General features: G+C 42.0%; 1 protein-coding gene across 26 annotated transcripts in view; it reads left to right on the top strand.

Annotated features, from left to right (window-relative positions):
• Positions 1-13,185, top strand: part of LRRFIP2 (LRR binding FLII interacting protein 2) — a 126,556-nt gene that overhangs the window by 70,824 nt on the left and 42,547 nt on the right. For 14 of the 26 annotated variants that reach the window (XM_034761106.1, XM_034761100.1, XM_034761105.1 and 11 more), the window contains 4 exons: positions 3,858-3,971; positions 6,359-6,403; positions 7,251-7,364; positions 7,868-7,939. In XM_034761106.1, coding sequence (XP_034616997.1) covers positions 3,858-3,971; positions 6,359-6,403; positions 7,251-7,364; positions 7,868-7,939 — 345 coding nt within the window. The remainder of the gene's footprint in view (positions 1-3,857; positions 3,972-6,358; positions 6,404-7,250; positions 7,365-7,867; positions 7,940-13,185) is intronic. The other 12 variants (XM_034761110.1, XM_034761108.1, XM_034761117.1 and 9 more) reach the window with 3 other exon arrangements.

Below are 13,185 nucleotides of genomic sequence, written 5' to 3'. Positions count from 1 at the left end.
AAAGATAAAACTAACACGCCTTGCCTGGCTGTTACTTACGAGTTTGAAATATGAGAGACTTGTGCAGAAAGATTTAGAGAACATGGATTGATGTCCGGTCCCTCTTAGTCCCAAGAGCGAACCCACGCTAAAAAACCCACACAAACCAAAGACTTCCTCCCCCGCCCCCTAGATTTGAAAGTATCTCTTGTCCCCTTATTGTCCTTTGGGTCAGGTGTCAGCCAGGTTACCTGAGCTTCTTAACCCTTTATAGGTAAAAGGATTTTGGTGCCTCTGGCCAGGAGAGATTTTATAGTATTGTATACAGGAGGGTTGTTACCCTGCCCTTTCTAGTTATGACAACCTTATCCCTAGTCCCAGCCAGAGCCCTCACGCCCCCCCTTCTACTCTCACCGAGAGCCCCTCCCACACCCCAAACCTCCATTGCCAGCCCCAGACAGAGCCCTCACCCCTTACACCTCTACTCTCGCCCTGAGCCCCCCACACTCCAAACCCCTCATCTACAGCCACAGCCCTCACCACTGTACCCCATCCCCAAACTCCCTCCCAGAGCCTGCACCCTGCACCCCAATCCCCTGCCCCAGCGTAGGGCCTGTACCCCAGACCTCCTCCCTCACCCAAACTCCCTCCCAGAGCCTTGGGCAGGTGGGGGGCAGAGTTTGGGCAGGGGCGGGTTCTGGGCACCACCAAAATTTCTACAAACATGCCACCCCTGGCAGCGTGGGGCCCCAGCATGCAGGCAGCCTGCCTGAGCCCTGCTGCGCCACCAGCAGGGAGCCCTGTGGTAAGCACCTCCCGTCCAGAGCCTGCACCTCGCATCCCCTCCCGAATCCCAATCCCCTGCCCCAGGTCAGAACCTCCTCCTGCACCCAAACTCCCTCCCAGAACCCTGCACTCCCCCATTAATATAGTAGAAATATGCGGCCTGTGAAGACTTAGCAAAATTCGTGGAGTGGCCTCCCTGCGAAAATTATTGCCTACCCCTGCTCTAGAACCTCCATGTTTTGGAGTAGGGATTTGAAATTTGGCAGAGGATGGCTTTTGTAACAAAAAAGTGTCTTTTTCTGTTCCTATGAAAAGCCACCAAAAATTGGCCAAGTCATAATCCTTTGGAAAAAATCCCAGTTCACATATAATCAGTAGAGACTTGTTACAATGAAGCAGATAAATTCTCAGAAGAGTCCATCTGTACTGACCATGCTACAGCACAAGGCTGCAGGGAATGAGCAGCACTTTCTGTGCCACTGTTGCTCTAGCTGTTTTGGTCTACTGTGATGATGGATACAGGAAGAGAAAGCAGGAAGTCTGTCTCTCCTGTATTCTCAATGCTCATGCTGCTAAACCCGGGCAGCGTGAAGGAAGAAGTGAGCCAACTTGAATATGGTGAGGGGACATGAAGGAGAGTCACACCAGAGGAGACAGTAGATTGTGGTAACAAGCCTCAGAGTGGGACAAGACAAGGCAGTGGGACAAGACAAGACACAGCTGGGTTCTGTGGAAATAGATTGGGTGAGGAGCTGAGATATAGGAAAGACTGGGACTTTTGGAGGAGCCCAGATGGGGAGACTGGGACTGGCTGGACAAGGAGATTGGAAATCTGAGGGTGAGACTGAAATTGGATAAAGGAGCCCAAGGTTGAGAGACTGGGACTGGATAGGTGAAGGTATTGGGTGGTCTTTGAAACTCACTGGTAAAGTGTGTTCCATTTAGTGTGTTCCATTCACTAAAGTGACCATTTAATGCTGGTCTGTCTAGAGGATGACAGCTTATTAGTACTATCACTTATTCTGTTAGTTGAAGTGTCAGAGGTCTGTACAGTGGATCTAAATGTTCCAACCCTGCTGATGACCAATGTGGGTTTGCTTTTTTAAAAACCTAAGACATTACATGCAATTTGTCTGTTCTTGTGATATTTAGATTGCTAACTTTTTGGAGCCAGCGCATGGTCTTTCAGTGTGTATGTGCAGTCAGACATTGATTGGGACCATCAATTAGTACCACGTTTAATCATCATTAAATTTTTCACAGAAAGTTAACTTGACTGGTCCTTCTAATCATATTAATCCTGAGCTCCTATTTTCTCAAGCTCTTGTACAGTCCAGATTTCAACTTTACAGATTTCAGGGTTCTCAGTGAAATTGGTTCACTGTTATATTATCTACCCACTTACTCACAAATTAAATCCCAGCAGTTTAAGTCATGGATATGAAGCCGTGGATTTTTTTTTTTAAAGCCATAAAAATCATGGACTCCGTGTAGCAATGACTAAAATGCAGCTTCTAATATCCAAAGCACAAATAACTGACTACATAGGGGTTCAGACAGAAATATTGTATGTGAAGGGCCATAAACATAAAATGAGAAAAGCAATTGACAAAGACTACAAAGGAAGTCAGATTACATCAGTGACTTGTTTATCAAGGGTTATTTTTAAAAATTGTGAAAATGGGATGAAGACAAACCAAGAGAGAATAAGCATGTTGGATCAAATAGTACTTTATACCTTTTTTTTAATTTAGATACCTTCCGTCATATCAGCACTCTTTATACACATGTAACGTTCATAGCTCTGACCACATCTGCAGCTCTGCGACAAAATAATTAACATCAGGGAACACATGATAAGGAAATACTTTCCATTGAACATATTACATTTAAGATGAATACTATCAGTTTAAAGAAATATTTCACTTCAGTTAGGGCAGTATCCACCAGTAGAGCCCTGCACAGACACAAACTATATCCTCAGATATAAATCGGTATCTGTGGAGCTGCAGGGCTCTACTGGGAACCACAGCAACAAAAGCAGCATCATGTTGGGCCGCTGCTACCCAGAGCCAGCGCCCTGCGCCGACAGCAACTCTGGCATGACTGTACTGCCCCTAGCCCCACCCACTGGGGGCTCCACAACCAGGGACAGCTGCCAGTCAGCCTGGTGCCCACCTCAGTGGGCGGGGCTGAGGGTGGTACAGCCATGCTGGAGCAGCTGCTGGCGCGGGGTGCTGGCTTCTGGGAGTGGCGGCCCAACATGCTGCTGCTTTCGCCACTTTAGTTCCCAATAGAGCCCTGCAGCTTTGCAGATACGGATTTATATCCACATCTGCGGATATAAATTTTGTATCCGCACAGGGCTGTGTCCACCAGATTGTAATGTGGATAATTATAACTTGTTCTAATGCACACTTTGTTCTGTTACCAGGCTCTGTTTGTTATTTTTGCAGATACTTTGTACTTAATTTTGTACAGTTTTCTGAGCTATACTTGTGATTGGAAAGTTTACTCTTTACTGTTATAAAGCTCTCTTTTTTTTTATTGTGATTGGGAAAAGGATCTCAAATAGTGTTAAACTGCAATTGTCATTCATTATCCGTTGTATCTGGCACAATGTTGGTGCCAAAACCCATTTTAAATTAATTGGAATGGGAAGGTAAAATTCATAAATGTTAGTCATTTCAGAGGAAGATATCAGTAACCTTAGAAATGCTGTAAATCATAAGTTAAGAATACAATCAAACTGTTGAATAGTCACAGGGAAAGTAGTGGTAGATCTGAGACGCATTCTTTTTTGACAAAAACAAATGTATTCGTATTGTGCACTTAAGTCTTTAAATAGGAGTAGGACTTTAAAAAGTCTTTAAATTACCAAAAACAGTAAGAAGAGGAATTCAGTCGTTGTATCATTATTAAACGTGAGAAATGCCAAGAGCAAATTGCAGTAGTTGATATTTTTAATTTGATGTATATTGAAATATAATTGTACCTTATAGTGGAAAGGGCTTTATTTTCATTCAATGAAAATGTCTTCCATTCTACCCTTTATTCGTCTTTTCTTTTTCTTTTTTAATCTGGCTTTGAAGTCAACTGATTTTTCTGATCAAAGTGAAACTGCAGCTGATTATTTTAGTCGTTCCAATCGCAGGGGGAGCATTGTTTCTGATGTGGACGATGTCAGTATCCCAGATTTAAATAGCGTGAGTGTAATGCATATTATGATATTGTAATGAATACAACGGGCTACTAATGATGAGTTTTCTTACTTTACTGAAAAAAAGAATAACTGCCTGAAAAAGGAAAAAACCTCAGAACAGTAGAATTTACTCAATAGTGAATGAGTTTTGTAGCTGTTTTTTAAACTAACTGCCAGTTTTCTTATTAGAAAATAACAGAATGTGCACTGAATAAAAACAAATCTCTTATCTCTTGGAATGCTATTTTTTAACACAGTTCAGAAAATTATTTTGTCCTTTGCCTGAGATATACATGAATTTATAACAATCTAATTGTATTGTGTATAATATATAATCATGTACTGGAATCATTAACAGTTTATGCATCCATTTGTATGAGTGCTATGTATACCTGAAAAAGAGCTTTGTGTAAGCTTGAAAGCTCCTCTCTCTCACCAACAGAAGTTGGTCCAGTAAAAGACATTACCTCACCCACCTTGTGTCTCTAATATCCTGGGACCAACATGGCTACAGCAACACTGCATGCTATAAATACGTAAGGAATGTACAGTGTCTGATGTCCTTTATATAATAAGCCTAAAAACCTTTGAGAGTAAACTGTGGTTTTGGTCTGAAATAACAAGTTATTGTGCAAAACTGGCACCCTTTTATTCCACAAACCTTATTTGCTGAGTGTTTTCAAACAGTATCTGTGTGGTTTAGTGACCCCCCCCCACACAAAAAAGTTTGGGGTGCTGGTAGCCATCCCATGTCCACACAGTTATGGGAGTATAAACTGGATTCTACTCCTTTTCATATATTGACAGAATTATCTTAATTCCAATTGCAGGGCCACGTTCTACCACCAGTTACTCCTATTTAACTGAGCTAAGAATTTGGTGCCCCAAATCCCTCCTTTTTCTAGTAGACTGTCCCAATCATTCAGATACAGTGAACAGCTAGTCCCCCCCCACCAATACCCAATTTACAATTACTTGTAAGAGTAGAACCACACTTCAAGTTAGCAAAATATTTTTTCTTTTCAGATGAAAAAAACATAGTGCAGTATTATTGTCACATGTATGTTATTCACCATCACTGTTTGCAGCAGTATGTTCAGAGCATGGATAGATCTCAGTTGCAGTGTGCATTCTGTTTCAAATTGAAATTTAGGCTTGTAATTTTTTAAATAAAGTTACTTTTACGGATATTAGCGTTCTCTGTTACAAGGACGTGACAATGTGTTGAGAATGGTTAATAGCATTATTTTCTCGTTTACTAGAATTGCTGTTGTGTGAATGGATTCTTAATTCTTGTTTTTATGGTAGCAATAAAAATTGCATAATTAAAATTTTCTAATTGATACTCTATAGTGAAGATTGGATTCAATCAATGTAGTGCAGGTTCACAGTTGATCGTGGGAAAAGGGAGTTGTAAGTTACAACTCTTTGAGACCGTGTCCTTATCAGATAATCAATCAGTAGACTGTCTTAATAATGGCTATCTGCTTCCGGTAGTAACATATGCTGCAGTGGCAGCTCTAAAGATGAAACCAGGAAAGAATGTGAGACATGGAGAACTGATGTCTTCACAATTGAACTTTGCTTCTGCTGTGATGCCAAATCCTCTTAACTCTTCTCCATTAGTTTAGAGCAAAAAAAATTAGATATTTGTGTTGAAGACAATTATTGGATAAGTTGTTCTGGAGAAGCTACTTATACTTATTAAAAATGTATAGATTTGTAATGTCTTAGGCTTACATTTCATTTGGAAATTTGACTGAAGAAAATGTTGAAATAAGTCTATGAGTAATAAAATTAACACATTCACACAAAAGTTTAGTACGTCGAGACTTCTTATAACAGATGTGTGTGTTTCTGGTCAAGCTTGATTAATTAAAATATTGTCTGAAATAAATAGTAAGCTATTGGAAATAGTTAGCCGCCTTCGATCATGCCTTCTTCAACCACTGTTATTTGTCTTGATGTGACTGCCAGTTCTAACAAATAGTGTGGTGTGTTTTCTGGTGACTAGATTAAGACACTCAAAACTGATTTCATTTGTGATCTAAACCAGACTTCCAAAAAGGTTAGTGTTTGCTATTCTGCTTACCATCGCAATCACTACTATGCTGAGATTTATAATACTGAAAATAATTTCTGTTCTCAGTTCTCTAATATTAACAAAGGTTTTTACCTGAATAGAAATTTTAGATAACCCACATTTTATTTTTAATTATAACCATTAATTTATTTGTAAATGCTACAATTAAAATTAAGTTGTGGAGCGTTGTAAACCATTCTTTGTAATCCTGTGGATTATGTACATCTCATTATGCTTGGTGAACACAAAGGTATTACAGCTGTTCAGTCACAAAATGAATAATTATAATCACTTTTTTCTCTCTCCAGCTGGAAGAGAAGTGTGACAAACCATATTCTGAAATTTACACCAGGGTATGTTTGTTTGTTAAAAGATTGAAAGTCAATTTTCTTGCTTTAATTATAGTCAATTTTGAAATACCTCCAAAAGTTTATATGCCATATGTTTTAGTAGTGTTTGTATCCTAATACTTTTTGACAGTGTTAATTGCAAAACGACACTTGTAAAGCTCTGTGTAAAGCCTAGTTTAACATTCCTGTTCCTGTCCCTTTATTTCCCATAGGAAGGGAATGTCTCTTAAAGGAGCTATTTTATTTATACAGTTCATCCCCATATGTCAGGAAATGTTGAGCAAAGAGATCGAATACGAAGGGGACAGGACTGGAAAAACTCAGATTTTTTTAACTGCTTTTTCAGACATTGCTCCAAGTCCTTGTGTGGGAGGGATTAAAATGACTATTAAAAGTGTGGAAACTTCGAGATCATTCCAGCACAACAAGCCCACTAGCAACATGTACCTAAGTATAGAACTTCAAATTTCTGTAGGATAAAAGTAAAAATATGATGATTGATAAGCTACTTATTTTAGTTTTTCTCTTCACTGTTACATCACCTCAACCAAAGTATTTTGTAAACATCTCATCAACAAAACTGATCATATATCATAGCAAGCATCTGGAGCCAGCAGACCAAGATATAAACTAGATTCTGGAAATCAACCTTGGTCAAAAGTATGATATTATAGAACCCGAATTTTAAGTCAGGTATAAAACAGAATTTTTTAAATGTATGTTTTCAGTTTTTAATTGTCAAGTAATTTATTATGAGAAATGTTAGAGATATCACAAAGTGGGAGGCTACCACCTCAGAAAATATCATAGTATGAATCCTGATATAGTTTATTCTTTTTTTTTTTTTAAGCCGGCATCTCGCAGTTCAGCAAGTACAACTCCTCTGAGTGGGAATTCATCCAGACGAGGAAGTGGGGATACAAGCAGTTTGGTGGATCCTGATGTTTCATTAAGTGAATTACGGGTAAACTCTGTTACTGATTTGAAAAAGCAGGAGGGTTTGTTTAATATGATGGGGCGGTAGAGAGGGAGATGGGATTTCTGGTTATTTGACATAGAAAAATAAAATGTGATCTATCATTTTAAGACGGTGAGGAAATATAGATGCATGTTATAGCAATGTTACTACTTACATATATAAATGTTTGTGGCACTGGAAGCTGAGTACTGAAACAAATTTTATTTTAATAACATTAGAAATTGTTGGATAGATTTAAAAAATGACTGAGTAATTTTTAATACTAGTAGTTTTCAAACAATGGTTGCATAACAAAATAGTCAGAATTTTTCACTGATTTGAGGATTGTTTTCAATTTCTCTGTGTTAAAAATGTTTTGTATATTTTATTTTGCACTCTGGCATTTGACTGAAAAATATGCAAAGCTAAAGTCCTATTTTCTTCACAAAATTTTCAACTGTAAACTATTTTCCCTCTTTTATGCAATGGTTCATTCCTATGTCCTGCAGGATATCTATGATCTTAAGGACCAGATACAAGATGTAGAGGGGAGATACATACAGGGACTTAAAGAACTAAAGGTATAAGGGCTCACCATCCCAAGCATGCATTTTATATGGACTTATGTTGGTATTGGAGATTTTATCAGTTCCACTAACTGCACACAGCTTTACTAACTAGATTTTTTTTAATATTTCTCTGAAGCATGTGCTTAACCTGCAATGCATAGGATGGATCAGATTTTTGTATGTGTAAATTACTAAAATATACTATTTCCCTGTAGATTCAAAGTTATTTATTAGTCTCACATTAAAATAGCATTAAATGTTTACAGTTTTCATATCAAGTGCCAATAAGATGAAAACTAATTGAAGCCTTATATATGGTTTAATATTTTAATGGAAAATAAATGCACATTAAAAATTCATACAATGTGTGAAAAAAGACAGAAATGGGAAATAGTTCTGACAAACAAAATAATTTAACCAAGGAAATTGTCATGAATTAAACTTATAAATTTCAGAAAATGTTAATTAAAAATCGAAAAATATTTTTAAAAAAATACACTGTGTCATGTGTATTGGATTCAGGAGTAGATGAGGCTTTTATGGCCTATTGATAGACTAGTATCAAGTGAGAGAGAGGTGGATTTTTTTAGTATACTTTGTTTGCACTCTGTTCATCTTTTTCTGTCATATACACAAGGTTCTCATTGTCCTAGTCCTTTGTCATAGTTTAAATATTAAGCAGCACATTAAGTACAATTACTTTCCCATTTGCTTTACTTATAATTGGCAATCTCATCTTTGTTTTCTGTCCAATTAATTCATTTAAGAAATAACTTACAATTAATTTATATTCTGAAGCCTTCCTCCCCCTTTCTCAGCTGTGCCCAGAAGAAACTGGATGCAGAGGAGAATTTGATCTGTCTTTTTCAGTATATTCTTATCCAGATGCCTGTATTCAAATTTCTTGTGAATAGTAATATTTAAATATGAAGAGCTCTTAATTGTAATTATTTCTGTTGCATGCACACACACTTACACCCATTTAAGATGCTCTTAATGATCAAGTAGAATTCTAACCTTACCTAAATTGCATTTTACAGCGATTTTGTTTTGTTTAGTAGCCTTCTTGTGGAGGGATTTAAAGAGAATATGTAATATATTCTGATAAAAGGGAAGTCACACATTTTAAAGTCAGCATTTCATTATTCTACACTAGCCCATCTCCCTTTCAGAGAATGAGGGCATAAGCGATCCGAATAGCTGGTTTGAGGTTATGAGGTACATAATTTGTATCTCCTTGATGTTAGTGTATTAATGGGCCTCATAGTAAAATGGTCAAAATACTTTTTGTTTTTTTTTCTGTAGCCTATTGAATTCTTGATGCAGTCTTATGAATTTCCTTAATGGGGCAGAGCTGGAGGATATCTGACTTTAAGAACTCATATTATCGTAGATGCAGATGTCAAAAATTCTGTAATGATGTATAACTACAGGTTCAAATATAAATATGGAGTTCTTATTTAACTGTCAAAATATCTATTATTTGACAAGTCCTCTATTTTCTTGATCTTGTCAAAACACTTTGCATCCACAGGCCTTTATCATTTAACAGCTTAAAAAAGATACTTTTTTGTTAACTCTGCATTGCACCTGAAAGAATATTTTCAAAATGGGCTTAATGCTAATATACATGAAGTACTTTGTGCATGCTTGTCTGCATCTCATAAGTGATGTTATGAATCATTAGGAATGTTTTATTTGCAGATAATGTGATTGCTTTTCACTTACCATAAAGCACAAGCTATCAATAGAAATTAACATTCTAGAAGCTTTGCTTGACTGATATCAGATTTAAAAAGTTGATTGCTGTTATTACTATTGTAATTTTAAGAATCCTTAAGGGATCTAATTTTAAGATACTTAAGCACCAGTCCAAGATTATGATTTTTGTAATGGATTTTTTTCAGTGGCATGATCATACTCAGGGCTGACATACGTTTTGGTGATCTGCAACTCAAAGTCAACATATTTATTATATACGTTCTAAATATTCTCATAAGTATTTAGAAATCTTTGCATCTATAGTCAAGAACTTCTTAAGTTTGAGCCTATTTTTTATGAATGTCCATCCCCTGATGTGCTATTACTACTGGGCCCTTCTTACAGCTTTGGCTCAGTGGCACTACATGTTTTTTCCCCTTTCAAGACTCAGGAAATGTCGTCTTGAGAAATTCTCCACTGCACTATATTCTCTGTTTACTCTGCCTCCAGTTGTAAGGTAATGGTTCTCTGTAGCTCTCTTCCTCCTCCTAACAGGGAAATTATCTTATTTTTCTTGATCTCTGCCTAGTAGTTTTCTGTTGGGCACCTTTCAGAGCTGCCTGGGAATCATACCAGCTTTACAGTTCCCATGGGTGCTTTTCCAGTAGTGGAGGAGTAATGACCTGCCAGCCCACCACTTTCTTGTTCCTAAGGCTGGTGTTCACCCTTCAAGATCTCTAGGATAGCTGAGAAATATACAGATTAAAAAAATTGTGCAAGGGATAGAAAATGTCCAGATTGTGGTTCCACCCAGTCTAAATCAGTTCTTCTTTGAGTGTTTGCTCATATCGATTCCAATTAGGTGTGCGCGCGCCGTGTGCATGATCGTTGGAGAATTTTCTACCCTAGCAACACCCGGTGGGTCGGCTGTGGAGCCCCCTGGAGTGGCGCCTTCATGGCGCTGGATATATACCCCAGACAACCCAGCGTCCCCTCAGTTCCTTCTTACTGCCCGTGACAGTCGTTGGAACTGTGGAGCGCGGCATAGCTGTTCTCCACTCTCCCTAGCTTTATTCGTTAGTTCTTGTAGATAGTTAAGTGTATTCTTACATTAGTAGTTTGTAGTTAATAGCTTGAAGAGTAGTTATAGATAGTTGTAAGTAGTTAGCGGGGGTTAGGGGGCTATTATCCTCTCTTCGCGCCTCCCCCCTCCCCCCCGGTGCACAGCCGGGCTCATGCCCAAGGCTCCTGGCTTTAAGCTGTGCGCGACCTGTGCTAAGCCTATGCCAACAGGAGACCCTCATGACTCTTGTCTGAAGTGTTTAGGGGAGTTTCACCGGACAGACAAGTGTAAGATCTGCAAGGCTTTCAGGCCCAGGACCAAAAAGGAGCGGTACTTTAGACTTCAGCAGCTCCTTATGGAGGCGGCACTTAGCCCAGATCCTCCTTCGACGCGCCAAGCTCCGGCACCGAGTGCCTTGGTGCGCAGTGCCCCAGCCGCATTCTCTGGTACTGCACCGCGAGCAGACGCGGATAAGGCCCCACGGCACTGTCCTCCCTCGGCACCGCGTCCGCCGCAAGCCCCTCGGCGCCGGTCCCTGTCTCCAGGACATAAAAGATCCCACAAGACCAAGGACGCTGCCGTCCAACAGGCACCGGCTCCCCCCGCACCGGTGATAGAGCCGTGTCTGGCTTCGGAATGCCAGAGGGGGCAGGCTTCGTCAATACCGTTGACTCCAGCACTGGGTGTAGGGCCACTGAGTCCGGTGCGGACTGGCTCACCACCTCGTCCGGTGGTGGAGCCCTGTCTCCCTACTACACCGGAGATTTTTGCTACAGCGAAAGACCTCATCACCCTCACGGAGCTGGCACTGTCTCAACCTGCGGCACCGCATGCCCTTCGTTCTGTGCAATCCAGGGGCAAGCCTGCTCTGATACGCCCGCCAGCTCCGAGCGTGGACTCGCGGCACCGCTCCCGGTCTCAGAGCAGGTCCTGACGCCGCTCGCAGTCCCGGCACCGATCTTCATCTCGGCGCCGGTCGTACTCGCGGCCCAGATTTTCCTCCCGGCACCGGTCTACTTCTCGGCACCAACCTGAGCATCGGTACTGGGTCGGAGTCCAGACGCAGTTCTCAGCACCGGTATGAGAGCCGCTCCCGTTCGCGAGGCCGCTCCTGGCACCGAGTCTACAGACGGTCTTCGTCTTCCCAATCCAGATCTGGATCCCGGTACCGACATGGCCATCGGCACCGTTCTCGATCCCGGTACCGTTCACCGGCACCGCGCAGAGACTGTTCACCGGTGGACTGGCACCGCTCAGCACCATACCAGGATGAGTCCCTGCAACCACGCTCGGCACTGCCCTGGCCCTTGAGATCGGGCTTCCCGTTCAGCGTACCCTGCTCAGGGTCAGGCTGCAGACGACTTGGGTCATTGGCAGGAGGGGGCAGAGGACCTTAGACAGGACCCTGCGCATTGGTCTTTCTGGACCCCATGGGCGTATCACCAAGGTCAAGGGGCTCCACCAGTGGCCTCTCGCTCGGCACACTCTGAGCCCAGGGTTCCTGAGGCCACCATCTCCTGTCCGCCCCCGGGGGGGCATGGAGGCTTCGGTGCCGAAACCCACGCAGGCCACGGACCCTGGTGCAGGGGATCCTGCACATCAGGGACCCTTGGAGACGGACCCTCATATGGATCCTTTACCCCCTGAGGCGGCGTCCTCATCTTCCCCGGATGAGGCGGTAACGGGTACAACAGCCTCAGGCCCACCTCCAATAGACCTCCGTGCCCACAAAGACTTGTTGCGTAGGGTGGCACGAAATATGGACTTACAGGGTGAGGAGATAGTGGAGGTGGAGGACCCGGTGGTGAGCATCCTTTCAGCTGATGCCCCCATCCCGGGTGGCGTTGCCCATTATCAATACAATCCAGGCTAACGCTAATGCCATATGGCAAACCCCGGCCTCCATTCTTCCCACTGCCAGAGGTGTAGAGGGGAAGTACTTTGTCCCCTCTAAAGACCTCTATACACATCCTCCGCTGTGTTCATTGGTAGTTTCCTCAGTGAACGCTAGAGAATGCCATGGTCAGCAGGCGGCAGCACCCAAATCGAAGGACGCTAAACGCTTCTATTTGTTTGGACACAAGGTTTACTCAGCGGGGGGTCTGCAGCTCAGAGCCACAAACCAACAGGCGCTCCTGAGTCGGTACAATTACAACTCATGGAATTCCATGGGTAAATTTAAAGAGTTGGTCCCCCCAGGACTCGAGGGAGGAGTTCGGGGCCCTAGTGGAGGAAGGAAAAAAGGTGGCTAGGACCTCCTTGCAGGCCTCCTTGGACATTGCAGACTCGACCGCCAGGACACTAGCGTCTGGGATAGCCATGCGACGCATCTCCTGGCTCCAGGTTTCGGGGTTACCGCCAGAACTGCAGCAGACCCTGCAGGATCTGCCGTTCGAGGGCCAGGGGTTGTTCTCGGACAAGACGGACTCTCGGTTGCAGAGCCTCAAGGACTCCAAAACCATCATGCGCTCCCTGGGAATGCATGTCCCAGGAC

This window comes from Trachemys scripta, chromosome 2, assembly GCF_013100865.1.
Source record: "Trachemys scripta elegans isolate TJP31775 chromosome 2, CAS_Tse_1.0, whole genome shotgun sequence".
Classification (NCBI taxonomy): Eukaryota; Metazoa; Chordata; order Testudines; family Emydidae; genus Trachemys; species Trachemys scripta.
This window is presented reverse-complemented; position numbering and strand designations above follow the sequence as displayed.